This window comes from Arachis duranensis, chromosome 2 (assembly GCF_000817695.3).
Source record: "Arachis duranensis cultivar V14167 chromosome 2, aradu.V14167.gnm2.J7QH, whole genome shotgun sequence".
In the NCBI taxonomy this organism is placed as follows: Eukaryota; Viridiplantae; Streptophyta; class Magnoliopsida; order Fabales; family Fabaceae; genus Arachis; species Arachis duranensis.
This window is the reverse complement of record NC_029773.3, coordinates 70,944,857-70,972,220: the sequence shown is the minus strand read 5'-3', so window position 1 is coordinate 70,972,220 and position 27,364 is coordinate 70,944,857. Positions and strand designations below refer to the sequence as shown.

Here is a 27,364-nt window from a genome sequence, read left to right as displayed (position 1 = left end):
TTGCACGGGATAATTCACTAGTATATACTTAAGGTATATGTTAAATAAACTTTTTTTTATTTATAAATTTAAAATGGGGCCAAAATAGATAAACTCAATTTTGAATTCGATCTTTTTTGGGGGCTTGTTCTGACGAGAATGGTTCTTCATCCCAATCATCCGGCATTATTGAAAAACGTTCTCCTTAAATTTAGTTTGTAAACTAGAGAGTAAGCTGCTCCACACTGACTAGTGTGTATAATAGAAACATTTATCCCTTCCGACACTGCAGACCACCTTATCCAACCCCTTTCATATTTTTTCATTAGAAAAACTACCTTTTTGAAGCTGCTTCTTCAGTTTCAGTCACAAGCCCCTATCTTAAATAATGGCTTCTCTTTTCCTCAAGATGGTTTCAATTCCACCAAGAACAACAATCTCAAGCACAAGAACAAGAACAAGGGTGCCTTCAGTTCTACCTTTCAAGCTTCAGCACTTCCTGTCTCATTCGCTGCCAGGTCGGCTACCACTGCACTTTCTCGTTATTTTGGGTTCAGAGAGTGAAAAACTGTGTTTCTTCAGTATTTTATTTCATTTTCTTGAAAAATAACCATTAATTTGGCAAAAATTGTATTGGTATATTAAAATTAACTAATATATTCTAATATATATGTAATTTAATTTTATATTCTAATATATTCGGTGATTGATTTTGGTAATTGATTTAATTTTTATCAGTTAATTAATATGTACATGAGATTTTAAATTGATTATTTTGGTTTTTTAAATGGTATAATTGTAAGTTAAATTATTAATCTTATTTTGGACTATTATTCAACTATTAAAAACTGTTAAAGTCTCGCATAACACGTTCCTAAAATTCATAATTTATCACATTATATTACTAGCATAAACTACAGAAGATCCTTTGGAATTTGGCCTCCTTTTCTATATAATATACAAGTATTAAAAAAAAAAAAACATGATTGCCAAGTGCCAACTTATCGTGCAACACTTGAAAATCAAATTGATAAAATTACCCCTAAGAAAAAAGTCTTCATAGCTCCAAAAATGATGAAGGTTTTGACAAAATAATCCAATATTATGACATAACATTATTGCTACTTGTTACTGTTTAAAAATAAAAGAAAAGTCACTGTTGTTAAAATTAATTAATTACATGTTATAAGAAACGAAAGTTAATTGACAATTTGACTACTTTATCAAAGAGTAAACTATCAAAACTACCTCTCTATTTTTTAACATATTGATAAATATTTCTCACTAAAAATGTCGTAAAACACAATAAAAATATTCATCTTTAAATGTATATTCTCTAAAAAATATTTTAGAGATTAAAATTAATACGACTATTTATAAGTATGATTAAAAAATGAGATATTTTTATTTTTAAAATTAATTTTTTATTATTTTTATTATTGTAAAAAATTATTTACTATTTATAAAAAAATAATATTCTTTTTATTTATTTTGTTATATTTTATAATATTTTAAAATTATTTTTATCATTATCAAAATAAAAAATATTTTTATCCATGTATTTAAAAAATCAAAGACAATTTTAATAGTTTATCCTTTATCAAATTTCTAAATTTTTTTCTAACTGGTTAGACTTTGAAAATTTCTTTCAAATTTTTTTTCTCATTTCTTAAATAAAAAAATAAATTTTTAACTAATTAAAAATATAAAAATATTTTTCACATTTTAAAATAGAGACCTATATATTATTTTCTCTTTCTCCTCTCTACTGATTTTCCCTTAGGACGTTACTCAAAATAAAAGGAAGGTGATGGTGCATCGATGTTCTCTCTGATGGAACAATTATTATATTGCGTCAACTGAGTGGCACACCCAACTTATCCGGTGCGCAGTAGCACGCGCCGCATTTGCTAATACCTTTCAACTTTCACCATCTCCCTCATCTCTTCTTCCATCTGCAGCAGCATCCACAGCAAGATCCATGGAGACTCCCAAAGCCGCGGAATTTCCCTCCGGATTAGACGAATCCACTGAGCAAGACTACGCTTCTCAGTCCAACCTCCTCCGAGAGTTTGTCTCCATCCCCTCCATCGACACCGCATGCCTCCTCAAATCTCCTCGTAAGCTCTGCTAACTAACTAACTAACTGACTAACACTTTTATCTCTCTTTCCAACTAACTTTCTAACTACCTCTAACGTCTCTAACTGCCAGGCTCTGATTCCGAGTCCCAAGCAATGTTCGCCGTAAGCCAGCCCAACCTGGTTGCTAACAAGAAGAGGAAGTTCATTCTCTCCTCCACCATTCTCAACACCGGCACCTCCCCCACCTTTCACTGGTCTCCCTTCCCTGTCGAGATGTCCGGTGTCTCCGCCATGATCCCTTCTCCTTCCGCTTCCAAGCTCCTTATCATTCGCAATCCCGAAAACAACGAAAGCGCTACTCGCTTCGAGCTTTGGACCTCCTCGCAACTCCAACGAGAGTTCCAAGTCCCCCAATCAGTTCACGGCTCTGTCTATACTGACGCCTGGTTTGAGGGAATTTCTTGGAACTCCGATGAAACACGTGTGGCGTATGTGGCTGAAGAGCCAGCTCCTGCAAAACCCTCCTTCAATGATCAGGGCTATAAGAAAGGTGCTTCCAACGATAAGGATTGTGGCACATGGAAAGGTCAGGGAGAATGGGAGGAGGACTGGGGAGAAACGTATGCCGGAAAGAGGCAGCCAGCACTTTTTGTCATCGATATCACCAGGTTCCTTATTACAGGGTAAACTACTATTTTGGCATTAGAAAGATTCTAATTCCGACAACATAGCCTAAAGAAACATTCATAGCCACAAATATCACACAAGTTTGACAAACTTCACCACTTTTATGATCTTTGGGGGTCACAATTGCTTTTTCTTTCAGTCGGGAGCTAGTTTGTTGGAACTAGAATCTTTGGAGTGCCAAAATGATAGTTTTGAGTTAAGCCCCAACACGGTCCCTCAAATTGGTGCCGCACACTAAAATAGTCCACAAGAACTCAATTGCATCAATTAGTCCTTGATATTGGCAAAAGTCTACTATGTTAGTCCCTCGGCCCTCAAGTGACTCATTAAGAATCTCAGACTATTTTAGTGCACACCGCCGATCCGAGGGACCACTTTTGGACTTAACTCTGATAATTTAACATTTTTGGGGTTTTTTTGTTTGAATTCCATGTCAAATTGTGCCATGATAGTACTAACTGCAATACTTATAATACAGTGGCGATGTGCAAGCTGTCAAAGGAATTGACAAATCTTTGAGTGTTGGCCAAGTTGTTTGGGCTCCATCAACCAAAGAAGGCTCAGAAAAGTATTTGGTTTTTGTTGGATGGTCATTTGAGACAAGAAAGCTTGGTATCAAGTACTGCTATAACAGGCCTTGTGCATTATATGCGGTTAAAGCACCACACCCTCACTCAAAAGCTAATGAAGCTGAGATTCAGTATGTCACTTCACTTCAGATTGGATTTCATTTTGAAAGTTAATATTCATCTTTTTGTTTCATACGCTGAGCTGAATTATGAAGGTGTACTCATGTAGCTCAACCGAAGATATCCAGGCACTCAAGCTTACTGAAACCATAAGTAGTGCCTTCTTTCCACGGTTCAGGTAAGCCGGGACTTACTATTCCAATTCACATCAGGATGAACCTTTGTTTGTTTTAGCTCTATTTGTTTCATATGCTGGAGGAGCAAGTTAGAATTTCGTATAATTTACAGGGGCCAGTGGCTTGTAACGGGTTCATCTAAAACTAAAACACTGAATTACTAGAAATGAGTGTGTGAATTTGATTGCAATGCTTATGATTCCTCTATGTTAAAAATGTTCTACCAGCTCAGATGGCAAGTTTCTTGTATTTTTATCGGCAAGAAGTTCAGTTGACTCTGGAGCCCACTCTGCTACAAATTCTCTTCATAGACTTGATTGGCATACTGACATGAAGCAGTACATATCTGCAAAAGTTTATGATGTGGTAAGATTCCTGTTATGCTTATTTAACATGCAAGGATTGTTGTTGAACTTTATGATTTTTGCTTGTATTAAGAATGAGCATTAGCTTTTTGGCTGTCATTTGGGAAATAAAAACTTATCTATTTATTTTGGTTATCAATTTCAAAGATTCCAGTTATGATGTCTGCTGATGATGGCTGCTTCCCTGGGCTTTACTGTTTTAGTATGCTTAGAGATCCATGGCTTTCCGATGGCTACACCATGATTATACAATCTATCTGGCATAGCAATCAAGTCTTAATTTCTGTCAATGTGTTGAGGTAACCAAAACAGTATGAATTTACTTTGTATAGTTTATGCTATCCTTTAGGTGAATGAGTATGATTAACATCATACATTTTCATCAAATATAGTGGAGAGATATTACGCATCACCCCTGCCGACTCAAATTTCTCCTGGAGTCTCCTTAGCTTGGATGGGGAAAATATTCTTGCTGGTAACATTAAGTGCAATCTTGGACCTGCCCTTCAGGAATGAAGTGATATGTTACACCTTTTTCTAACTTGTTCAGCTATATGCAGTTTCTAGCAGTCCTGTAGATATTCCACAGCTCAAGTATGGAACCCTTGTTAAGAAGGAGAAAGAAACTGGTAATAGTGAATGGAGTTGGTTAGATGTATCAAATCCCATATTCAAATGCTCAGATAAGGTTTTGGTTAATTTTCCTTTTGTAATATTTTTATGGATAATTTTTTTGTGAAAGAAATATCCTATATGCTAAAAGAGTAACACTGGGATCTGCTACAGGTTACATCTTTGCTGTCCTCTCTCGAGTTCAGTATAATGAAGATCCCGGTTAAGGATGGTTCTGAAAGCCTAACAAAAGGTGCTTGACTCACTTTGGTTCTCTTTGGTTACAACAATATATGATCATGATCGAGTAAACGATGGCATTTTGCGCCGCACACTGCATGTTATATGTAATAGTTCTGTAACGGGTCCAATTAACCACACAATGAAAAGGAATATAATAGAGACAGAGATAGAAACTACCACAAAATAAAATCATCATTAAAAACAAAATAATCCTATTACTTTCAATAGGTGATCTTTTATTCATTATAAAGCACCTAGATCCACAGGCACAGCTATCATTCTAATAACCACTAGCAGTATTACTACCCCTGCGACTTTTATTGTTGCATATAAGATATATTACTCATTATCTTTTCCCTTTGTACGACTCTCCATCAGAAAAGAAGAAAAAATTAAACTTGCAACTTGCAACTTGCAAGAGTACAAAATACTGAAATTGTAGTTATTTTGTTATGTGATTGTTGAAGTCACTGGTTAGATGATCGTGATCATACCTAATGAATTTAAACCAAATTGGTTGAGTTATGTTAAAAAAAATCTACAAGGTATTTGACATGTTATTTGCTTTCTCTTTCATTGTACATGACAATAAACTCAATTTTCTTGGGGAATTGACTCGTATCTTTTCCAATTACCATTTTAAATTAAATTTCAGGTGCAAACAAACCTTTTGAGGCTATTTTCGTCACATCAAAATCCAAGAAAAGTGACGCATGCGATCCTCTAATTGTGATCCTTCATGGAGGACCACACTCTGTCTCATTATCGGGTTTTTCAAAGTCCTCTGCCTTCCTTTCTTCACTTGGATATAGCTTGTTGATTGTAAATTACAGGTAAATGATTTTCCGTTGGTGTCAAGGCATTTAGCTAAGGCCAGAAATTCTATGTTCATCATAAGTCTGATGTATTGGGTTCCATTGTGTTCTTTTGGAAGCCTTGCAAGTGTCTGCAAATGACTCCTCTACCAAATTAGATACAATTAGCTTATGTTGCATGTAAGCCTCAATTACATAATTACTAATATTATATACGTATTGAGGCAATGCAAGAAATCCAAGGTTTCTTCAACTTTATAGCCAACATGATCCCCTTTGACTTCCAATTATAGTTGAACAATGTCTAGAATTAGTTCTTTTATATTCTCATTGCATAACAATTCTCAGAGGCTCCATAGGATTTGGCGAGGAAGCTTTACAATCTCTTCCGGGCAAAGCTGGATCTCAGGTACTTCTTTTCCCCGTAATTTATAAATTAGTAGGTTGATTGCATTATCTGATTGTTTTTATAAAAGAAACAAAAAGAAAAAGGAAGAGTTATCTGATTGCATCCCTACTTTAAAAGTAAGTTCAGTTATTTTTATATTATGTCGATATTTTTGTTCGGGTTGGGTCTTGATATTAGTTTGTAATGACCAGGATGTCAATGATGTTCTCACTGCCGTTGATCATGTCATTAGCTTGGGACTTGCAAGTTCTTCAAAGATTGCAGTGCTCGGTGGTTCACATGGCGGCTTCCTGACAACCCACTTGATTGGCCAGGTCTGAAATTCTGATACATATAGAACTCTTATATCTTCTCACTTCTGCAATATATATATATATATATAGGAAAAATAGACAAAAGTAGACTCGGATTTTCACACGGTGGACAGATGTATTCCTCAATTTTTTAATGAGTCATTTGCACAAACAAATATAAAATTTCGTTGTCAATTCTACCCTTCTGCAGTCTGAGTAATTTTCCGGCAGTAGTGGAAGCCAGGTGGCACGATATTGTGTGATGTGGCCAATTTGAGGTGACACAATGGAAAATAGAATTATTACATTATTAAATTTATTAAAATAAATATAAGAAAAGGACACAATGGAACCACTATTCATCCTCTTTCTTCTCCAATTCCTTTGAATCCTAAGAACCCTAACACAGGGTGGAAAAACATTCTTCCTTCATTCTCTTCCTCTTTACATCTTCTTCTTATCTATCGTAATAGGAGTTTGTAAACTCTAATGTATTAAAATGTCACACTCTCAATGAAGGAAGAATATACCTTATGCTTGTGCCAGTGGTTGTGGTGGCTCATCTTCTGCCCCAAAAAATAGGAAAAAAAAAAGAAGTTCGACTACAATAATGGCAAGTGTCTGCATGGACTTGATGCAGTGGTGCTTGAGTCTACTATAGAGTGGAATCCTAGAAGATTATTTTTTCGTTGAGGTATATGAATTTTGATTTTGTTTATGAATCAGAGGAATCAGGCTCCACACGAGGAACAAAGATCTTTGGTGCTTCATTCCTTCCTCCTTGCATAAACTTGTTGGCCTCTTATACGATGCTCTTCTGCTCTTTTGACTGTTCTTAGATTGTTGGGTGGGCACTTCATTCTGACCTTCTTAAGGGGAACCATTAGGAGGTGGACTTCTGCTTTACTTTGCTATTGGGTCGTGTTTCGGTTGACGTTTGGGATTTCGGGTTGTGGCATTGATTGGGTTGTAGGAGCAGGATTGGGAGATGCTGGCTTATGAGTTTGATTGCAACTTTGGTTGGTTTTTTTTCCACCTGTGTTAGGGTTCGAAGAAATTGGAGAAGGAAGAGGATGAACAATGGTTCTATTATGCCATTTTCTTATAAATATTTCAACAAATTTCATAATGTAATATTTCTATTTTCTACTATGTCACCCCAAATTGGCCACATCACATAATACCGTGCCACCTGGCCTCCACCATCGCCGAAAAAATTACTCAAGTCACGGAAGGGTAGAATTGACAGTGAAGTTTTATATTCGTGTGTGCAAATGACTCATTAAAAAATTGAGGAGTACATCTGTCCATTTTCAGGTGTAATTTTGTCTATTTTTCCTATATATATATATATATATATGCTAAGAGTATTAACTTGTCAATAGCAGAAAATGATTGAAGCAAATTATAGATCATGTAAAAGAGAATGATATTGAATTTTATGTTCATACCTCAAAAATAAGTGCATATGATCAAATTACCATGGTCTCCATTTGAGATTTGGTTTTAGAAATGTTGTCTGCCAAAGGATTTGGGCTGCCCCAATCATGCATGTTTATTGCGCCTTTTGTTTTAATATTATTCGGAGTTTGATCATATGTGTGATTGTGTGATTGCTTAGGCACCAGATAAGTTTATTGCTGCAGCTGCCAGAAATCCAGTGTGTAACCTTGCACTGATGGTTGGTACAACCGATATCCCTGATTGGTGCTATGTCGAGGCTTATGGAACCTCGGGTAAAGATAGGTTCACGGAAGCGCCATCAGCAGAAGATCTGGCTCTATTTTATAGCAAGTCTCCTATTTCACATCTCTCAAAGGTTGGTTAGTCCACCATAGTAGGAGGAGTTACTATATTTTATTATAGATGTCTGTATTTTGAGGATATAATATGCAGGTGAAAACGCCGACGCTTTTCCTATTAGGTGCGCAAGATCTACGAGTTCCAATTTCGACTGGACTACAAGTAAGTATTTAACTATTTATCATCTTTATGACCTCTACGAGCAAAGCATTAGAGTCCTTTTTCTTTTAAGGTGCCGTACGAAACATTGCCCCATTCACTTTGAAAGAAAACTGATAACTGTATCTTATGTGTAGTATGCCCGGGCTTTAAGGGAGAAAGGAGTAGAAGCTAAAGTCATATTGTTTCCCAATGATGTTCACGGTATTGAAAGGTAAACAAATCTATTTCATTTCATAAACATCTCCCTTGGTATAAAATATATAGAATTTCATTTTGATGCAGTTGGGATAAAACAATTTACTACATTCATTCAATTATGTAACGTTATGTCCGTAAAAGTAACTACCTTTTACATTAACCATATGAATGTTCATCAAACAAAAAAATGTAATTGAACAACTGTCTAAAATGTTTTACGTTGTCATTATATCAAAACTATATATATATAATTGTGACAATAATTTGGTTTGATTTTACTTGTTTTACAGGCCACAATCTGACTTTGAAAGTTTCCTTAACATTGGGGTTTGGTTCAACAAATATTGCAAATAAGCTCCATTTCTAACCTAATTGTATCATATGGTTTGGTGAATATTCAAATACTAAGTGGCATGCTGTATTTTAATTAAGGAAAGAGGGGAACGCATAATCACATTGTGTTTCTCGATTAGCATCAATACAATTGGGTTAGAAAAAGTGCAGGGCATTCTCAAATATAATAAATTTTACATTATTTATGATATTTATTTGAAATATTGTTCAAGATTTATCTTTTGTTTTTTCCTTCAGATATTTCATATCATTTATTATAATTTATTTTATGTATAACTCATAAAAGAATAAAACTCTACAACTAAGTAAAATAGTTAACAAAGTTTAACTAAGTTGGTATAATTATTTTTCACATCACGCGTGCATACCTTTATTTCCCCTCTTTTTTTCTTATTTGAATTTTTTTCCTCCTTTCTTTTCTTCCTCCTCCTCCAACATCATTATTATCGTTATCATCGTCATCTTCTTATATGTAAATAATATTGTTAATTTTTTAAAATTTGTATACTTGTTTTGATTGATTTCGCTGCATTATCTATAAATTTTTCTATTTATTTTCTTTTTTATCAAAATTTATAAATCTACAACTCAAGTTTTCATGAAATAATTTTTTTTTGAAGAACAAGAGAGTATTATATTAAAGCGGGCCTAGCAAGTCCAAATAGGCCAGATTACAAATTTCAAGAGGAGCTTCCTCCACCCATATAGTATCTAAATTGGATAAGGCCACTTTTGCTAAACTATGTGCAACAAGGTTTCCATTTCTCTTTACATGAAAAATCTGAAAAGTTCTAAGCCTATCCAAAAGATGATTGCAGTTTGAGAGAATTAAGCCCAGACTATTCTTGTAAGACTGAGCATTCCTAAGCCCCCTAATAATATTTATATTATCACCCTCTCTGATTATATAAAAAAACGCCCATGTAACACCATATTTAGGCCAAGAAGACACGCGGTTGTCTCTGCTTCAGCAATTGATAAATCAGTTGAGAGCTTCCATATGTCAGCTACCATAATAACTCCCTCACCATCTCTAATTACTGCTCCTGCTCCCCTCTCCCCACCGCTGGAACAAGATGCATCAAAATTGAGCTTGTACGCTCCTGATGGTGGCGCCTCCCTTGAACTGTGACAGACACTCCCCAGTGGAGGTGCTGCAGCGGTTGAAGAGCGATGATTTTCTGTCTCTTCAAATTCTCAGAACCTGGCGGCAGCGCGCTCGATGACTTCTTCCGAGTTGGAGGAGATTCCATTGAAGATCAACCTATTCCTCTCCTACCAAATTCCATGGAGACACTCCAAAAAGAAATCCCTTTTCTTTTTTTCGATTTGTTCTATGAGTTTTTCAATCCACTCCTCCAGCATTTGCTCCTCTATAAAGGCAGTCCGAAGGGTAAAAGGAGATCCAAACCAGAACCTTTGTGACCAAGGATAATCTCTGAAGAGGTGAGTTTCAGTTTCTTCTCATTGCCAACACCGTGGGCATAGCGTTGAGCCATTTATCCCTCTTTTTTGCAGATTTGTTTTTGTGGGGAGACCTTTGGAGATAAGCCGCCAGACAAAATTCAAGGTTTGTTTGGGAGCTTTGATCGCCCAGAACACTTTCCAGGGAAAGGTGTGATGATGGTTTTAGACGCTTTCTTGTACTTGATTTATGTTTTGCGACATAATCATGTGGTATGCCTTCTTCACTTCATACTCTCCGTTTGCTGAATTTTTCAAAAAAAAAGCAGTCTTCTTGTTGATTGATGTCTATGGGAATTTTGAGAATTTGGTCTGTCTTAAAGGCTAGAAAATTTTGCCTTATGAGTTGTTCTTTCCATTTGCAGAGTTTCTTGGTCAATTAAGTTATCCACTGTGGTCTCCTGATCAAACCTTGGACATGAGCTCTAGCTCTTAAACCCGTTTTGATTAGGAAGCCACGGATCCCCCAAAATTTTAACTGACTTGCCTGTTCCTATTCTCCATAAACCCCCCATTTGTATCACCCATTTTGCTCCCCATATACTTCTCCAAGTGTAGCTTGGATTGTAGTCTAAATCCGATCTCAAAAAATTTTTCCTGTTGTAATATCTAGCTTTGAGTAGTTTGGCTACCAGAGAGTCCGGGTTTTGAATAAGCCTCCATCCTTGCTTCGCCAAGATTGCTTGATTAAATGCCTCAAAACTCCTAAAACCCCTACGGCTCTTTCGATCTGCATAGCTTTAACCACTTTATCCAATGGATTTTTCTCTCCCCATTTTTGCTTCCCCAATTAAACCTGCTGACCATTTCTTCTATATGTTGGCAAAGACTCTTAGGAATTTGAAAACACCCCATGATATAAGAAGGTATGGATTGGATGATGGATTTGATTAACACTTCTTTACCAACCTTTGAGAGACATTTTTCCTTCCACCCTTTAAGCTTCTTCCAAATTCGATCTTGAACAAACTCAAATATTTGTTTCTTGGATCTTCCAACAAAGGTTGGAATTCTCAAATATTTTGAGTGATTCTCCACCGCCTTAATTTCGATCCAATCTTCGATGAGCATCTGTTTGATAGGAAGCACGTTTCGGCTAAAGGAGATTTCCAATTTATCCAAGTTGACTCTTTGGCCGGATGCTTGTTGGTAGATTTGAATAATGTCTTTGACTTCTTGAATGTCTCGGTCTGATGTTCTTGTGAAAATAATGTTGTCGTTTGCAAAAAAAAAAAAGGTGAGAAACCTCCGGTACTTCTCTAGATATTCTGATCCCATGAATCAGCTTCCTTTCCTGAGCTCTGATAAGCAGCCCAGATAACACTTCTGCATACAGAATAAAAAGGTAAGGGAATAATAGATCCCCTTGCCTTATTCCTCTTGATGGCTTGAATTTCGTGGAGGGGATACCATTAATGAGAACCGAAAAGGAAACAGTGCTAATACACTTGCCAATCAGGTTGATCCATTTTTGGGGAAACCCCATAGCTTTGAGAACTTCCAAAAGAAAAGGCCATTCAATTCCGTCGTACGCCTTTGCCATATCTAACTTTATACCAATGAATCTCCTTGCCCCTGTTTTGTTTTTTCTCATATAGTGGAAGATGTCAAAAGCCACTAAACCATTATCCGTGATCAGTCTTCCGGGAACGAAGGCACTCTGATATTCACCCACTATCTTTGGCAGAATTTGTTTCATCCTATTTGCAATGGTTTTTGTTGCTATCTTGAAAATCACATTGCAACGGGATATTGGTCTAAACTCTTTTGTATGCTTGGGGTTTTTTGTTTTGGGGATTAGACAAATGTAGGTTTCGTTCATCCCGGTTGTGTCACCTTCACCACTCAGGAAATTCAGCACCCAACTAGAGGTATCTTCTCCAACAATGTCCCATATTTTTTGATAAAAAAAGGGCCGGCATGCCATCTGGTCTGGGGGCCTTTGTGGGGTGCATTTGATCGAGGGCCTTCTTAACTGTCTCTTGTAAATTCTTCTTCCAAAAAGCTGTACTCCACTTGTGTAATTCTTCCTTTAACTACCTCTGTTGCTTGCTCTATGTCCGTTGTTTCTTCTGATTTGAACAACTCGTCATAGAAACTAACAATAATGTCTCTTCAATTTTTCCTTCTTCTTCATATAAGATCCCAGCATCATCACTGATTCTCTCTATCCGGTTCCTCTTGCTCCTTTGGGATACTTTTTGGTGAAAATATCTTGTGTTCTTGTCTCCAAATTTCAACCATTTTGCCCTCGACCTTTGAGCCCACCAGATTTTTTCATGTTTGAGCAATTCATCCAATTTTTCTTGGACCTCTTTTGTTTTCCTGATTGTTTCTTCAGATTGCTCCATTGTTGTTAGCTAATCTAGTTTTCTTTGCTGTTCTTTTATTTCCTTTGGTATTTTTCCAAAATTCTCCTGCCCCCATTCATCTAACACCTTGCCGCAGTTTTTTAGCTTTTCCCAAATCTTGTTCTATCTGTTTGTCCATGCCCTGTTCACTATCTCTTTACATTCTGCACGTTCCAACCACATTTCTTCGAACCTGAAGAGATGTGGCCTCTTCCTTCTTCTTACCTTTGTCCCTGCAACATCAACTAATATAGGACAATGATCAGACCTATACCTTTGTAGATGTTGTACCACTGCTTTCGGAAAGGCCTCTTGCCAAACTATAGTTGCTACAGCTCGGTCTAGCCTCTCTTGGACATTGGAATCACCTAGTTGGTTATTTGTCCAGGTGAAGGAATGCCCTATAAACCCCAAATCAAGGAGCTGGTTTAGTTGTAATGCTTCTCAGAAACCTCTTGTTTGGGTGGAAGTCATGGGCAACCTTCCTTTTTTCTCCTAATACCATCCATGGCATACTTTGCGCTTGGCCTAGGGTGTTCAGTAGCTCCCAGGATTTTTGCTTGTTTGATGAGTCTGGACAGCCGTAAAAACCGATAACCCTCCACGGCTGGTCTCCAGTCTTTGCCTGAATCACCATGTCTATGTGGTTTAAAGACATAGAGTTAACACACATGTCTATGCTATCGTCCCATAAAACTGCTAGTCTTCCTACTCCATGTCTCGCTTTCCCTTCGCAGTCCACACCCACCACATTTTGTAAGCCTCCTTTGTTCCTTATCCTTCCTATTTCCGTTGCTTTTCTCCTTGTTTCCATTAGGAACACAAGGATGGGAGCTTGTTGTGTCAAGAGCTCATTTAAAGCTCTAACTGCCCATGGGTTCCCAAGCCCACGACAGTTCCAACTTATAAGCCTCATTGATGGGGGCAGGGCTGCAAAGCAGCCTCTGCCATATTTTGTAGTGTGTCTCGTTACTGTTTTTTGGTAGACATCTCCCCCTCTTTAATCCCTACTTCTCTGACCTTATCCATCTTCCTCTTTCCCAGTTCATTTGCTTTCCTTTCCTCTGTGGATGTTGTATTTGAGTTTTTCCTTGCCATTCTTTTTCATTTCTTACAGTTGTTTTCTTGGCTTTTAATTTTTCCTGGTTGTTGCTACTGTTTGTTGTTGCTATCTTTGGTTGTTTTTGTATTGTCCACCTTCCTGGAACTGTCTATATCTTTTTCCTTTGGCCCCTTTATCTTCCCTTTCTCTTCTGTCTTTTGGTTCTGTTCGGTCTCTTCTTGGGTTTTCCCGTGCTCTTTCTCTCCTTGGTTTTGCTCTACTTTCTTCTCAGTGCTAGTAATGGGTTCTTTCACTGTTAGTTCAGTCATTTTCTCTATGACATCTCCTTTTCCAGCTTGTGTTATTCCTTTTGCTCCAGCTACTAGTCATCTTTCTTCTGTTTACTTTTGTGGTCCTGACTGCTCCATTTTTGTTCCTGTTATCTCTGCCCTTAGCCATAGCCCTAGCTCCTTTGACTTCGCTCTACCACTATCCTCTTCAGCTTCACACTTTTCACAACTTACCTCATCATGTCCTATTAAGCCACAGTAATAACAAAAGGTTGGAATCCTTTCAAACCTAAAATCCACCCAAGTTTGCCCGTCCTCCTTGCTTCCCATATAGATTCCTTTTCTCATCGGTTCAGCCAAGTTCATCTGAATATTTGCTTTGATGAAGCTATCTTTTCCTGGGCCTGCTGAATAGAGGTCACATTCCTTTACTCTTCCCATTGTGTTTCTATCTTCCTACCCAGAGTTGTTATTTTGCAGTGCACGGGCATGTTCCAGATCTGAATCTGTATTTCAGCACTTGAGAAATCCATGTCCATGGGGTTTATGCTCATTTCCCATTTCTTGACGAGCAACCATGTATTTCGGAATGTCCAAAGGTTGCCTTTGAGTACTCTCCTCGTGCCAGCCTCTCTTTCAAAAAAGAACTGGTATAGTTTGGGTTTGATCTCTATCATATTAAAACCCACAGGCTTCCTCCAGATGTTGTTCATGGTTGTATGGACCCACACAGGATTAATGGTTTTTGTAGTTATCAACTTACCTACCACACTGTGTTTGGACTTTTGTACCCCTTCTTCTACGTCTCTTTCTTCATATTCAATGTATTCTTCCCTTCCTTCTTCTACCTCAGTTGTTTGCACATTTTCCTCTATTGGTTCTAACATCGCAGTTTCCATTTTTCAGGATTGTACCGCTGTCTCAGCACGTATGGCAAATTTATTCACGATTTGCTAAAGAAACGGTATTGTTTGCTACTCTCTTTGTGCCCTAGCAGAACGACAAGGAGAGAGGATAAATTTTAATATAATAAAATTTTAATTACATCACATCATTTAGTTAAAAATTTCGATGTAAGAGTAAATATATTTCGATATTAGAGTGAAGAAATTTCGGTGTTACTCTTCAAAAATTTATGTGTTGTTTTATATTTCAGATACATCATCGTCTTCTTATATGAAAATATCATTGTTGATTCTCTTTCGAATTTTGCACTTGTTCTACTTAATTTTGTTGTTATCTATGAATTTTTTTCACATACTCTCTGTTCTTTTAAAATTTGTGAATTTGCAACTCAAGTATTCATAAAATAAGTTCTTAATTTTATTACATCATTTAGTTGAAAATTTTGGTATTCGAATAAGGACATTTTGGTGTTATTTTTAGATTTTTATGTGTTATTTTATATAAAAGATAAGATTCAATTCATTAAATGTGTAATGTTATTTTAGAAAGATTCAATATTTTTTTTGTCGTGTTGCTGAATTTCTAATGTCAATTCGGAGCTATCTTATTTTATTTTATAGAGTCAATATGATTTTTAAGTATGCAATTTATTTTCTACATTCTGTATAATTGTATTTAAATTCCAGTGTCACTTTAAACAAATTTCAGTGCTATTTTTATTTCTGGCAAGAATTCAATTCAATAAGTGTGAATTTATATTCATTAATTGTAATACAGTACATATATATTCATTCAAGTCTAATATAAAAAACAATGCTCCTAAAAAAAGAAATAAGAGCAACAAAAAAGAAAGAAAAAGGAAAGAAAAAAGAAAGAAGAATAATAAGCAAAAATACAGCATTAAAAAAGATATTTTTGCGTTTTTGTAACATAATTTTGGTGTCAATTAAAAAATTTTGGTAATATTGTTAACAAATTTTGGTATTATTCTTTTGCAAAAAAAGGATAATGGTTATTAAAGTCATTTTATTTTTTTTAGGTATAATAAATGTTTTTAATTTATTCTAGAAAAATTTACGTCGTATTTGTTACTAATTATTACATCACTAATTTTTTTATTTAAATTATTTAAATGTAATATTTATAAAAATGTGTGATTTATAGTATATTTACGCATTTGCATAAACCTTACACATTACAACAACAACAACAACAACAACAACAACAACAACAAAGTCTTGTCTCACTAAGTGGGGTCGGCTACATGAATCAAACGATCACATTGTGCTCTGTCATGTATCATATCTACAGAGAGACCGTTTACATGTAGATCTCATTTGACCACTTCATGGATGGTCTTCTTAGGTCTTCCTCTATCTTTCTTTCCTTATCCGTCTTCCATCTCATCCACCCTCCTGACTGGATGTTCTACCGGTCTTCTTCTCACATGTCCAAACCACCTGAGACGCGACTCAACCATCTTTTCCACAATGGGTGCTACTCCAACTCTCCCCTTATATCTTCGTTCCTTATTTTATCCAATCGCGTATGACCACTCATCTATCTCAACATCTTCATCTCTGCCGCACTCAGCTTATGTTCGTGCTCCCCTTTAGCCACCCAACACTCCGTACCATAAAGCATAGCCAGTCTTATAGCGGTGCGATAGAATTTACTTTTAAGTTTTAAAGGCACTTTTTTGTCGCATATAAAACCAGATGCACTCCGCCATTTTGACCAATCTGCTTGGATCCTATGATTTACATCCTGTTCAATCTCTCCATTGTCTTGTATGATGCACCCAAGATACTTAAAACTTTTAACTTTTCGTAGGATTTTTTCTCCAATCTTCACCTCTATATTAGGGTTTTCCCTTTTTAGTCTGAACGTACATTCCATATATTCCGTCTTGCTACGGCTTATGCGCAGACCATACACTTTTAGAGCTTCTCTCCATAACTCCAACTTCTTATTTAGGTCTTCCTTGACTCTCTCGTAAGGACGATATCATCGGCAAAAAGCATGCACCATGGCACAGGCTCTTGGATGTGCTCTGTGAGTACTTCCAAGACTAATGTAAAAAGGTATGGACTTAAAGATGATCCCTGGTGTAATCCTATACCAATAGGAAATTCCTCTGTCACACCACCTTGACTCTTCACACTAGTTGTGGCCCCATCGTACATGTCTTTAATTGCACGAATATATGCGATCCTTACTCTCCTCTTTTCTAAAACCTTCCATAAGACCTCCCTTGGTACCTTATCATACGCTTTTTCCAAATCAATAAACACCATATCTAGATCCCTTTTATTACTACGATACCTCTCCATCATCCTTCTTAATAGGTATATCGCTTCAATGGTAGATCAGCCTGGCATAAATCCAAATTGGTTCTCTGTTATTTGTGTCTCTTTTCTCAACCTCTGTTCTATCACACTTTCCCATAACTTCTTGGTATGACTCATAAGCTTGATTCCTTTATAGTTTCTGCAACTTTGTATATCCCCCTTATTCTTGTAGATAGGTACCAAGGTGCTCTTTCTCCACTCATCAGGAATCCTTTTTGACCTTAAAATCTCATTAAAAAGCTTGGTTAAACAGTTGATGCCTTTTTCTCCAAGACCCTTCCAAACCTCAATCGGGATATTATCAGGTCCTACTGTCCTGACATTTTTCATCTGCTTTAGAGCCTCTTTTACCTCGAAGTCTCGAATCCTTCGATAGTAGTCAAAGTTTTGATCTTCTTCCCTTGTTCATAACCGACCAAGGCTCGAAAGAGTTTTCTGTCACTCATTAAATAACTCGTAGAAGTAGCTCTTTTACCTTTCATTAATCTTCTCCTCTTAAGCCAACACCTCTCCATCCTTATCCTTTATGCACTTAACCTGATCCAAATCTCTCGTTCTTCTTTTACGGCTCTTTGCGATTCTATATATATCTTTTTCTCCTTCTTTCGTGCCCAAAGACTGGTAGAGACCCTCATATGCTCTTGTTCTTGTTTCACTTATAGCCACTTTTGTCTCTTTCTTAGCCGCCTTATATTTTTCCCAGTTATCTGCGTTGCGGAATAAAGACCACTCTTTAAAGCACTCCTTTTTTATCTTTATCTTTTCTTGTACACTAGTATTCCACCACTATGACTCCTTGTCTCTTAGTCCTATTCCTTTAGATTCACCAAAGCTTTCTTTTGTTTTTCTTCTAATAACTTCTGCCAACTCCCTCCACATATCCGCGCTTCCATTCCCATCCCACTTTGCCTCTTCTCCTATCCGTCTTAGGAAGCTTCTTTGTTCCTCGCCTTTCATCCGCCACCACCTCGTTCTTGGGTTCTTCGTATGATGTCTTTTCCTCAATTTTTTCTCAACGCAAAAATCCATGACTAGCACCCTATGTTGCGTTGTCAAACTCTCTTCCAGGATAATTTTACAATTAATGCAAAATTTTCGGTCGACTCTCCTCAACAAGAAGAAGTCGATTTGAGAGCTTGTCATGCCACTCTTATAGGTTATAAGACGTTCGTCTCTCTTTTTAAAATATGTATTTGCGATGAGAATATCAAAGGTTGAGGAAAAATCTAAAATAGTTTTACCCTCGGCATTGATCACCCCGAAACTATGGCCTCCGTGAGTACTCCCATATCAAGTTACTTCTCTCCCAACATGGCTATTTAAATCTCCTCCTAAAAAAATCTTATCTTCCAAAAGTATGTCTTCAACCAAACTCTCTAGATACATAAAAAAGTACAACTCGAATACTCTATACCCGAGATACATAAAGTTTAAAAATTCGTGCATAAATCAGGTGCACTAGAATAGAGCCATAACAAAATTTTTGGCACGAGATACATGCCATTTATAAAAATATTTTTTTTCTTTCAAATAATATTTATCTATCTTTTATTCTTATATTAATAAAATAAAATAAACTATAACACATATGATCTAAAAATAAATTTTTTGCATAAATTGTTAATGTTTTCATATAAAAAGTGCTAAATTATTAATAATCGATGAGATCAAATGTTATTTATACATTTATGATTTATAATTTCAGTTATGAATGATAATATTAGTTGAAAAATATTTGTTATTTAACTAATAACTTTTGAGTTAGTATTTTGATAAGATTATAAAAAAAATATAGTGTCTTAAATTTGGATGATATTTTAATATTTATACTTAACTATAATGATATTTTAGTGTTTTTATTTATATTTTATTTATTATTTAATTATAAAACAATTATTTAGGGTGTTAAAAACTTAAAATCTAATTTAATTTAATATGATCTAATTTAAATTTAATTATAAAATATATCAAAATTAAAAACAAATTTTATTAATATAAGAATAAAAGAAAAATAAATAGTATTTAAAAGTAAATTAAAAAATATTTTTTATAAACTATATCTATCTCGTGTACAATGTCAAGAATTTTGCAATGGCTCTATTCCGGATTTATACACAAATTTTTAAATTTCATGTATCTAAGTTATAGAGTATTCGAATTGCGCTTTTTATGGTTTTGTTGGTTCTGTATCTGGAGTATATAAGGCTTATGCAAATGCGAAAATACACTACAGACTATGTAAGATCCAAAACTTTTGAAAAGACTTATTATGATAAAGTTTCAAATCATATAGTTATTTATAGCCTTAATTTCAAAAATTATTTTATTAAAGATAATTAAGGCAAATTTTGATTTATTGAATTTGAGATGAGTTATGATTATTATTATCCAATTTTATAATTATTGGATTATTTTCTATATTTGAATTATAAAGTTGTTAGTTATGAAATAATAAGAATTTTATATGATTTGGACTAAGTAATTAATATTTTAAATATTAATACTGCTGTTTTGGAAAATGAAAAAATTAAGTGTATTATTTTTAATTTTTGGATTTGAACATTTTATTGAAAATAATTTGTGAAATTGATGAGCAAAATGGTATTTTTCTATATACAATTAGTGTTGGATTTAATTTGGGTTTCAATTATTATATTATTTCCAATTTTATTTGAAATTACCAATTTACCCTTAACCCTAATTTTCAAAATAATGAAACCCTAACCCTGAAACCCTACCCCGGTTACCCGTTTCCCCCAAGACCCATCAGCAACCCAAACACACAGCAACACAACAAGCACACACAGCAGGCGCATACACTTAACGCAGAAAGGGGGAAAAGATAAACGGGAAGAAGGAGAGGAGAGGGGAGGATGGCGTCGGCGGGTGTCACTGCCACCGCGCCGTCGTGTCGCATAGAGGAGAGAGAAGTGAGAGCCGAGGAAGGAAGCCGCTGCAGTCGAGCTTGCCGTCATCCTCATGGTACTGCCACCGTCGAGCTCACAAGCATGGAGGAAGCACAGCCGCCTCGGAGTCCGCCGTCAGGTCGAGTCGAAGGAAGAGAGACGCGTGGGGTTGTCGTCGCGACCAAAGGGGAGATTTGAGAGAGAAGGAAGAGAGCAAAGGGGTCCTCGCCGCCGTGCTCAGCCCGTCACGTGCCCCGCTACGCCTCGCCGCCAGTGCCGTCGTTGTCACCATCGATGGAGGAGAGAAGGGAGAACGCTCGCGAGGAGCTGCTGCAGAGCTAGACGCTGCCACCGTGCGTCCATAGTCGCCGCGTTTCACCGCGGTTGAGGGCGTCTCAACCACCGCACCTTGGCCGACGGTACTACCGATCTGCTACTCCGCGGTGCCTAGTTGGAGCTTCTGTTGCTGATGCTGGACATCGGTGGTTGCCGAAAAACTACTGTTGTCACTGTTGAAGGAAGGAGAAGTCGTGGCGCTGTTCTGTCCGCCAGGAGCAGTTCTGAGGCCACCGAAACCACCGCTGGAGCTTCTGGCTACTTCTGTCATTGCCAGAAAAGTTGCTGGTAAGGGTTTTATTTGTGGCGTTAATTGCTATATGATTGAGTTTCGGTTATTATATGTTGCGAATAGTGTTGCTGTGGTTATTGCGAAAGTGGCTGGGAGCTAAGGTTTTGGTTGTCGGTGATTTCAAGTTGAGGCGAAAAGGACTCTGTGAGACGTTGGATTATGGAATTGCGTTTTGAAGTAGGGGCGCTTTCCAAAAATTTTATTTTATGTATTGAAATTATTACATATGGATACTGAGGTGAGACATTGTGTATTTGGTGATTGTATCTGCCTTATGTATTATTTGATTGTCTTGAATGATTATGGATGTTTGTTTGGCTGAATCGTTGTACGATTTTGTGAAATATAATGTTTTGAAGTTGATTATTTTAAGATTTGAAATCTGAATTTAATCCGTTGATGATTGATTTGAATTAAGTTAATTATTTTGATGATGTGAAAAGTTGAATATACTTTTGAATTCAACCTAGTTTACTTTAATTGACCTGGTTTTGGACAAATGATTTATTGCTGAACCAATTCTTTTAAGCTTTGGAAATGAGTTAGATCGGTTGATATTGAGTTGATTTTGAAATGGTTTCCTTGAGATATGCCACTGAGGCGACTGTTGGATTTAGCTTGCTTTTGAATTGATTTCTGGTTTTGAGCTGTTGAAAAGGAATGAGAAACGGTTTAGTTGGGATCCGAACCAGGTGGCAAAGTCCAAGTTTTAGGGGAGGTGCTGCCAAAATTTCTATAAAATCCGTGTCTTTATTTGAAATGTTATTTGGGAAATTTTGAGTTTAATGCCTTTCCTATTTACTTCGAGGATTGTAAATTTAAGGCTTCTTTTATTATCTTTACTTAGAACAATTATGAAAGCGATGAAGCTACGCTTTGAAAGAATTGTTAAAAGAGAATCATGATTTCCCCTTATTTTCTATGAAGAATAGTATGCCTTTGGGTACAAGTCATTCGAAAGAGAATTTTGCCGTGCGCTGTTTTAAAAGGTAAAACGAATTTATGTTTTTCTCTATTAACATAAAGATTGTCCCTTGGAAGAGTTTTCATGATTTTAAAAGGACTTCGATTTCGATTGATGAACCTCATTATTTTGATGTTTTAAATAAGATTCAGAGTATCCTTCGAACTCTAGTTTAAAACAACAAAAATGATTCTCTTAGCAGTTTGAAACGCTTCAGATTTAATTATGGAATTGAAGTCGATTTTGTTTAAGTAAAGGAAATGGCTTTGGGAAGAGTAATTGATTACATGACTCGGATTGGCTTAGATCCTATTTTATTACTCAAATCAGGAAACCAAGGTGTTTAATGATTTTAAGTGAATTTGGCAAAATGAGTTATGATATCCTCCCCTAAAGACTTGGGACTCTGTCGAGAAACTTTTTTTATAAAATCCCATTGTTGGATGGGTGATTTTGAATACTTTGAAGTAAATCCTTAACTTGCCATGGTTTTGGAAGTTTTGGAAAGAAAATACCGAGAGTGGCTTTGTTTTAAAAAGGAACTCACTTTGAGTAAATTTGGCTTATGAGCCTGAGATGATTTGAAAAAACAGATCCTCAAAGACAAAGCTGAAAAGAGTTGAAACTTGATTTCAAAGTGAAATGATTTGAGAAAAAGTAAATTATGGCTTGAATGCCGATTTTATGAATTTGATGATGTTGAATGGTGGAAGTGCTATTTTGTTATGAGTCAGAATGGCTGTGTATGCTATTGAGTCACGGCTGATTGGCGAATGAGTTATGAGGCGTATGGCTGACTATGAATTATGAATTTAAGCCGAAGGGCTGTATTTATTGATAAATTGGTTGGTTCTGGATTGAACCGTGAGCCGGATGGCTGAGATGGATGGTGATCCATAGTTGAGTATAAATGCATGTATGCAATTGAATGAATTGTGAATTTAAGCCGGATGGCTGAGATGAATGTTGAATGTGAGTACGCTTGTGTTTTCTCTCTGGTTATAAGGGTGACAGTGCACCGATACCCTCTAATGGCGACAGGGCGCAGATACCCTCTAATGGCGACAGGATGCAGATACCCTCTAATGGTGACAGGGCACATATTCCCTCTAACGATATTAATGCGCAACTGAGAGACTGTGCCCGGGTTAGCTACCGAACACGTCGGATTGGCTTGATAACTGACAGATGATATCAGCAGCCACTAGGACAGGCATGCATCATATGCATCTATGTGACATTGTTTGGGTGTGCATATTGTACGTGGTTTGCCTTTGTGATTAACTGCTAATTGTTCTACTTGCTATAACTGTTTGTTTATGCCTGAACTTCCTATCCGTGTTTGCGTCTGGGACTCTGTTGGATTGTGGTGATTTGTTGATGGTTGGATTGTTTAGGCCTAGGGCCATGGTTGAAATGAGATAGACCAATGATTGCTTCCGGTTTTGTGTTTTTGGTTTGGAAAAGTATGAAATGCTAATTTGGTTCAGCATGGTTAAACCTTTTTAAAAGGCTTTTGAGTTTTTGAGAATTGAACGGTTCCTCTTTTAGAAAAGATTTCCGACTTTACTTTTATTGTAAACCGTTGTTTTTGAAAAGAAGCATAAGACGGTTATTAATCACCGGTACGGTTTATCTTCACGTATCTTATTACAGTAATTCCCAAAAACCCTCGACTGAGAACCCTTTCGAGGATGATGTTCTCACGCCCTACATTTTTTCCCTTTCAGGATATGGACACAGATGTCACGAAGAATTTATTTAATTGTTGTTGAGATGCTCTGTGCTGCTTTAGTTATTATTTATTGTACCCTCGCCTTTATCCTGATATATTTTGTTAGAGGGATAGGGATTGTATTAGTTAATATTTGTAATATTATTTATATATATGTATGTATATATATGGATATACTCTTTATGAGTTTTTGTAAGTTGTATGGTATGCATGGATATACGTTGTATAGCAAAAGTACTTTTGGGAGCGGTTTAAAGTTTAAAGTTTTAAACAGGCTCATATTTTAGTATTAAATAATATAAGTGTCGTTGTAATGTCCGAGCTATCAGAGTCGCGCAACCGGAAACGTGAGTTTTGGTAGTTAGGGTATTACATTATGCTATAAGAGTAGTCCTTCCTGTAGAGCCTGAGGAATGGACCGACTATACTTCAGTTGCATACTCTGAGCGTTTGTCATGTACTAAGTCTTGTCGAATGACGGGGATTAGAGCTTTATGCACATGATGGTCTATTGATTAACGCTGTTAGTCTTGCATTGCATGATTCTTGGTATTAAATTTGGCCGACTTAATACTAGTAAATTTTGTATATGAAATCACTAATGGGTTCTCATAGATGATATACGAGTTTTGAGTAAAGCGAATCGCGGATTTTGGGAACGTTAGAAACTATTTCTCGAGGCTATTCAGTTGTGTATCTTGGATTTTGTTCGAGTCGACCTGTTCTTTCATATCCTAACTTGAAGTTCTTGTTTGCTACTCCTCTTGAAAAGTAATTTGATGTTTCCACTCATTTTCTCTATTCGTATGCATTCTTGTTTGATCTTAAGTGCATATGCTTGTTTAAAATCCTTGTTCCATCTATCTTCCTCTGTTTGAATTATTCTTGATTCATGTATTCTTTGATATGGCTTTGAACTTGTCCTAATACGCTGTGCATTTTAACTCTGGGATTCCGAGTCCATTATTAGAGAAATTGTTGATTCAATTTTTCTCTTATTTGACAGTGAGCACAACCAATTTTGAAGATTTCTCATATCGCTTAGCAACTATCTATTTTTAATACCTTGCCTGTAGTTTTACTGGTTTATAGAACTACATTTACCTTAAATTACAATTTCGCTTTCTAGTAATTTTACTATAGTTCCAATGCACATCTTCATTTGATTATGTATTTGGATATTTTTCAACATTTTGAAAAGAAAGGATTTATCACTTTTGTCCCGGTTGAGTTTCGTTTGATAAGCTTTACTTAACTTATTTTGAATTGAGTTTGATTCAGCATGCTATAAGGTTTATGCCATTGTTGTTCTTTTGAAAATGTTGGCCTCATAGCTTTCTTCTTATGAACGGACTAAAGTTTCTCTTAAGCCTTCCATCTCCATAGGTGTCGTGATTGGCTTTGTTTTTAACTGACCTTTTACATCTTGTGAACATTGCCATTGATCTTGGTTTTCCTTTTTTGTGAATCACATTTTTATGTGGGTCAGTTTGGTTCATTTCAAAATTAGTGCATCGTTTATCCTCTCATTATCCTTACAAGAGTTTTTAGTCAAAGGTTTATCCTTAGAAAATTACTAATGATTGAGTTGTCCTTTTCTATGACTTTTGTGCTCTTTTGGATCAACTGAAAGCTTGTTTGATGTCGCATGCCTAGTGGATCTTGTTTTAACTACCTTGGTTTAAGATCTTTTCTTGTATGGCTTGACTCCTTTTAAGTACATCCTAATTTTCGTGAATACCCTTCTGAGATGGTGATTTCAAGTATACTTTTGGAGTCTTGTTTTGAACTTTTTAAAGAAGTTTTGAATTCTCTTTGAAGAAATACTAAACAGAATTTATTTTCTGTTGCTTGGTTATGATAGAAACCATTGTTCAAATTTTGGCAAAGTTATTTTAAAGTTGGCATGCGCTATTTTAAATAAAGTTTTGAAGAAATTCCTTGTTTAGTGAAAATCTGTTCGTTTGTAACGCACCACTTATTTCCCCTACCAATTTATAAGCAAACTTTTACCTCGGATTTTCTCTTCCAAGTAGAGTTTAACTTTCTCTTTCGTCCTTGCTAAAACTCTTATACATGATTGTTTGAATATGGACTTTGGAAATTTTTGAACAAGCATTTGATTGTTCTTTCGAGTCTTCTGAACTACTTTTGGTTAAGATTGTGCACCTAATTATCTTTCTAACATATTTGTGGAAATATTTTGGCTCTTAGCCAAACTTGTGTGCATTTTGTTTTTAAAACTCTGCATAATCTACTTCAACATGAAGTTGAATTAGAGCGAAGCCACGTTTATGCTTTTGTTACTCTCTTGAAGAATGTTTATTACTTGACTTTCTTTTAAACTACGAATTGATTTTTTGCAAGTTTTCGGCTCTTTTAACGAACAGAGTATTCAGAAGTATTTCATTTATGCTCGAGTTCTGTGAGCTTTGTCTTGGGTCTGAGATATTCTTTTCTGTAAACCTCATACTTCTTCGACTCAGCTTGAAATTATTTCAAACTAATGCGCGGATCTTCTCTTATTGGTTCTATTGAATTTCTTTGATCCGAGGGTTATCTTTGAAGTTGTCAATCGAATTGTGTCTAGTAAACTTCAATTCTTGAGCATCCTAGTTTATCTAGAATTGGATATGTTCTCTTGAATTTATGAGTACTATCCTTGACATTTGACTCTCCTTTTTGAATCTTGTATCCTTCTGAGTAGACTCAAAAATTGTTTTGATATCACGTGCGATTTGTAGACGTAGTAACGCGATGCGTTAGTTCTTTAAGACGTGATATGTGTATACGAAAATTGGAGCGGTAGGTGTGCAACATTATAAGTTGTGTGTGTTTTGTTCCTTGCGAACAGGTTTGCGGTTGTTAGGCTTATGATCGGCTATGAGGTTGTAAAATGATTGGTGGAGTTGGGAAATTGAAGTTCTGAAGTGGGAACAAGATTTGTCGGCGAACGTTATGCCGCTGTTTAAATACCAACATGCTTTGCAGCCTTTCGCCACACTAATTACCACTTTGCCTTGTGAATGCCTATCCTGATTTGCACCCTATTTTGGCACCTCAAGTTTTTGTAAAACCTTGAGATCATATGACCTTGTGCATTGAGCCTATCTTGTAACGTTTGCTTTGCAATCACACTCCTACCTTTGTATCTTTATACATACGACCATCCAAGTATTTGAAAAACCGTATATATGTTTATATGTTGAGATATTTTGTTTCTTCCTTAAATGTGTTCAAGGGTGAACTGTTATGAGACTTCTTTCGTTTTGTATCAATTTTCGAGGACGAAAATTTTTATAAGGTGGGTAGAATGTAAGACCCAAAACCTTTGAAAAGTCTGATTATGATCAAGTCTCAAATCATATAGTTATTTATAGCCTTAATTTCAGAAATTATTTTATTAAAGATAATTAAGGCAAGTTTTGATATATTGAATTTGAGATGAGTTATGATTATTATCCAATTTTATAATTATTGGATTATTTTCTATATTTGAATTATAAAGTTGTTAGTTATGAAATAATAATAATTTTATATGATTTGGACTAAGTAATTAATATTTTAAATATTAATACTGCTGTTTTGGAAAATGAAGAAATTAAGTGTATTATTTCTAATTTTTGGATTTGAACATTTTATTGAAAATAATTTGTGAAATTGATGAGCAAAATGGTATTTTTCTATATACAATTAGTGTTGGATTTAATTTGGGTTTCAATTATTATATTATTCCCAATTTTATTTGAAATTACCAATTTACCCCTAACCCTAACATTCAAAATAATGAAACCCTAACCCTGAAACCCTACCCAGTTACCCGTTTCCCCCCAAGACCCATCATCAACCCAAATACACA

The 27,364-nt window shown here is 35.9% G+C and overlaps 1 protein-coding gene across 2 annotated transcripts; it reads left to right on the top strand.

The window, feature by feature from the left end:
* The first annotated feature begins 242 nt into the window (after positions 1-242).
* On the top strand, positions 243-9,090 carry LOC107474841 (acylamino-acid-releasing enzyme). 2 transcript variants are annotated; one of them, XM_052257292.1, is made up of 17 exons: positions 243-497; positions 1,941-2,099; positions 2,193-2,745; positions 3,228-3,449; positions 3,548-3,616; positions 3,842-3,980; positions 4,127-4,278; positions 4,372-4,454; positions 4,540-4,667; positions 4,766-4,844; positions 5,490-5,667; positions 5,998-6,058; positions 6,250-6,372; positions 7,973-8,170; positions 8,248-8,316; positions 8,451-8,527; positions 8,805-9,090. In XM_052257292.1, the coding sequence occupies exons 1-17, from the start codon at positions 368-370 to the stop codon at positions 8,866-8,868; spliced, it is 2,484 nt and encodes an 827-aa protein (XP_052113252.1). In that variant the 5' UTR covers positions 243-367; the 3' UTR covers positions 8,869-9,090. The 2 variants fall into 2 exon arrangements, with proteins under 2 accessions (XP_052113252.1, XP_015949961.2); XM_016094475.3 differs by having other exon boundaries at positions 245-497; positions 2,193-2,730.
* The last annotated feature ends 18,274 nt before the right edge of the window (positions 9,091-27,364 follow it).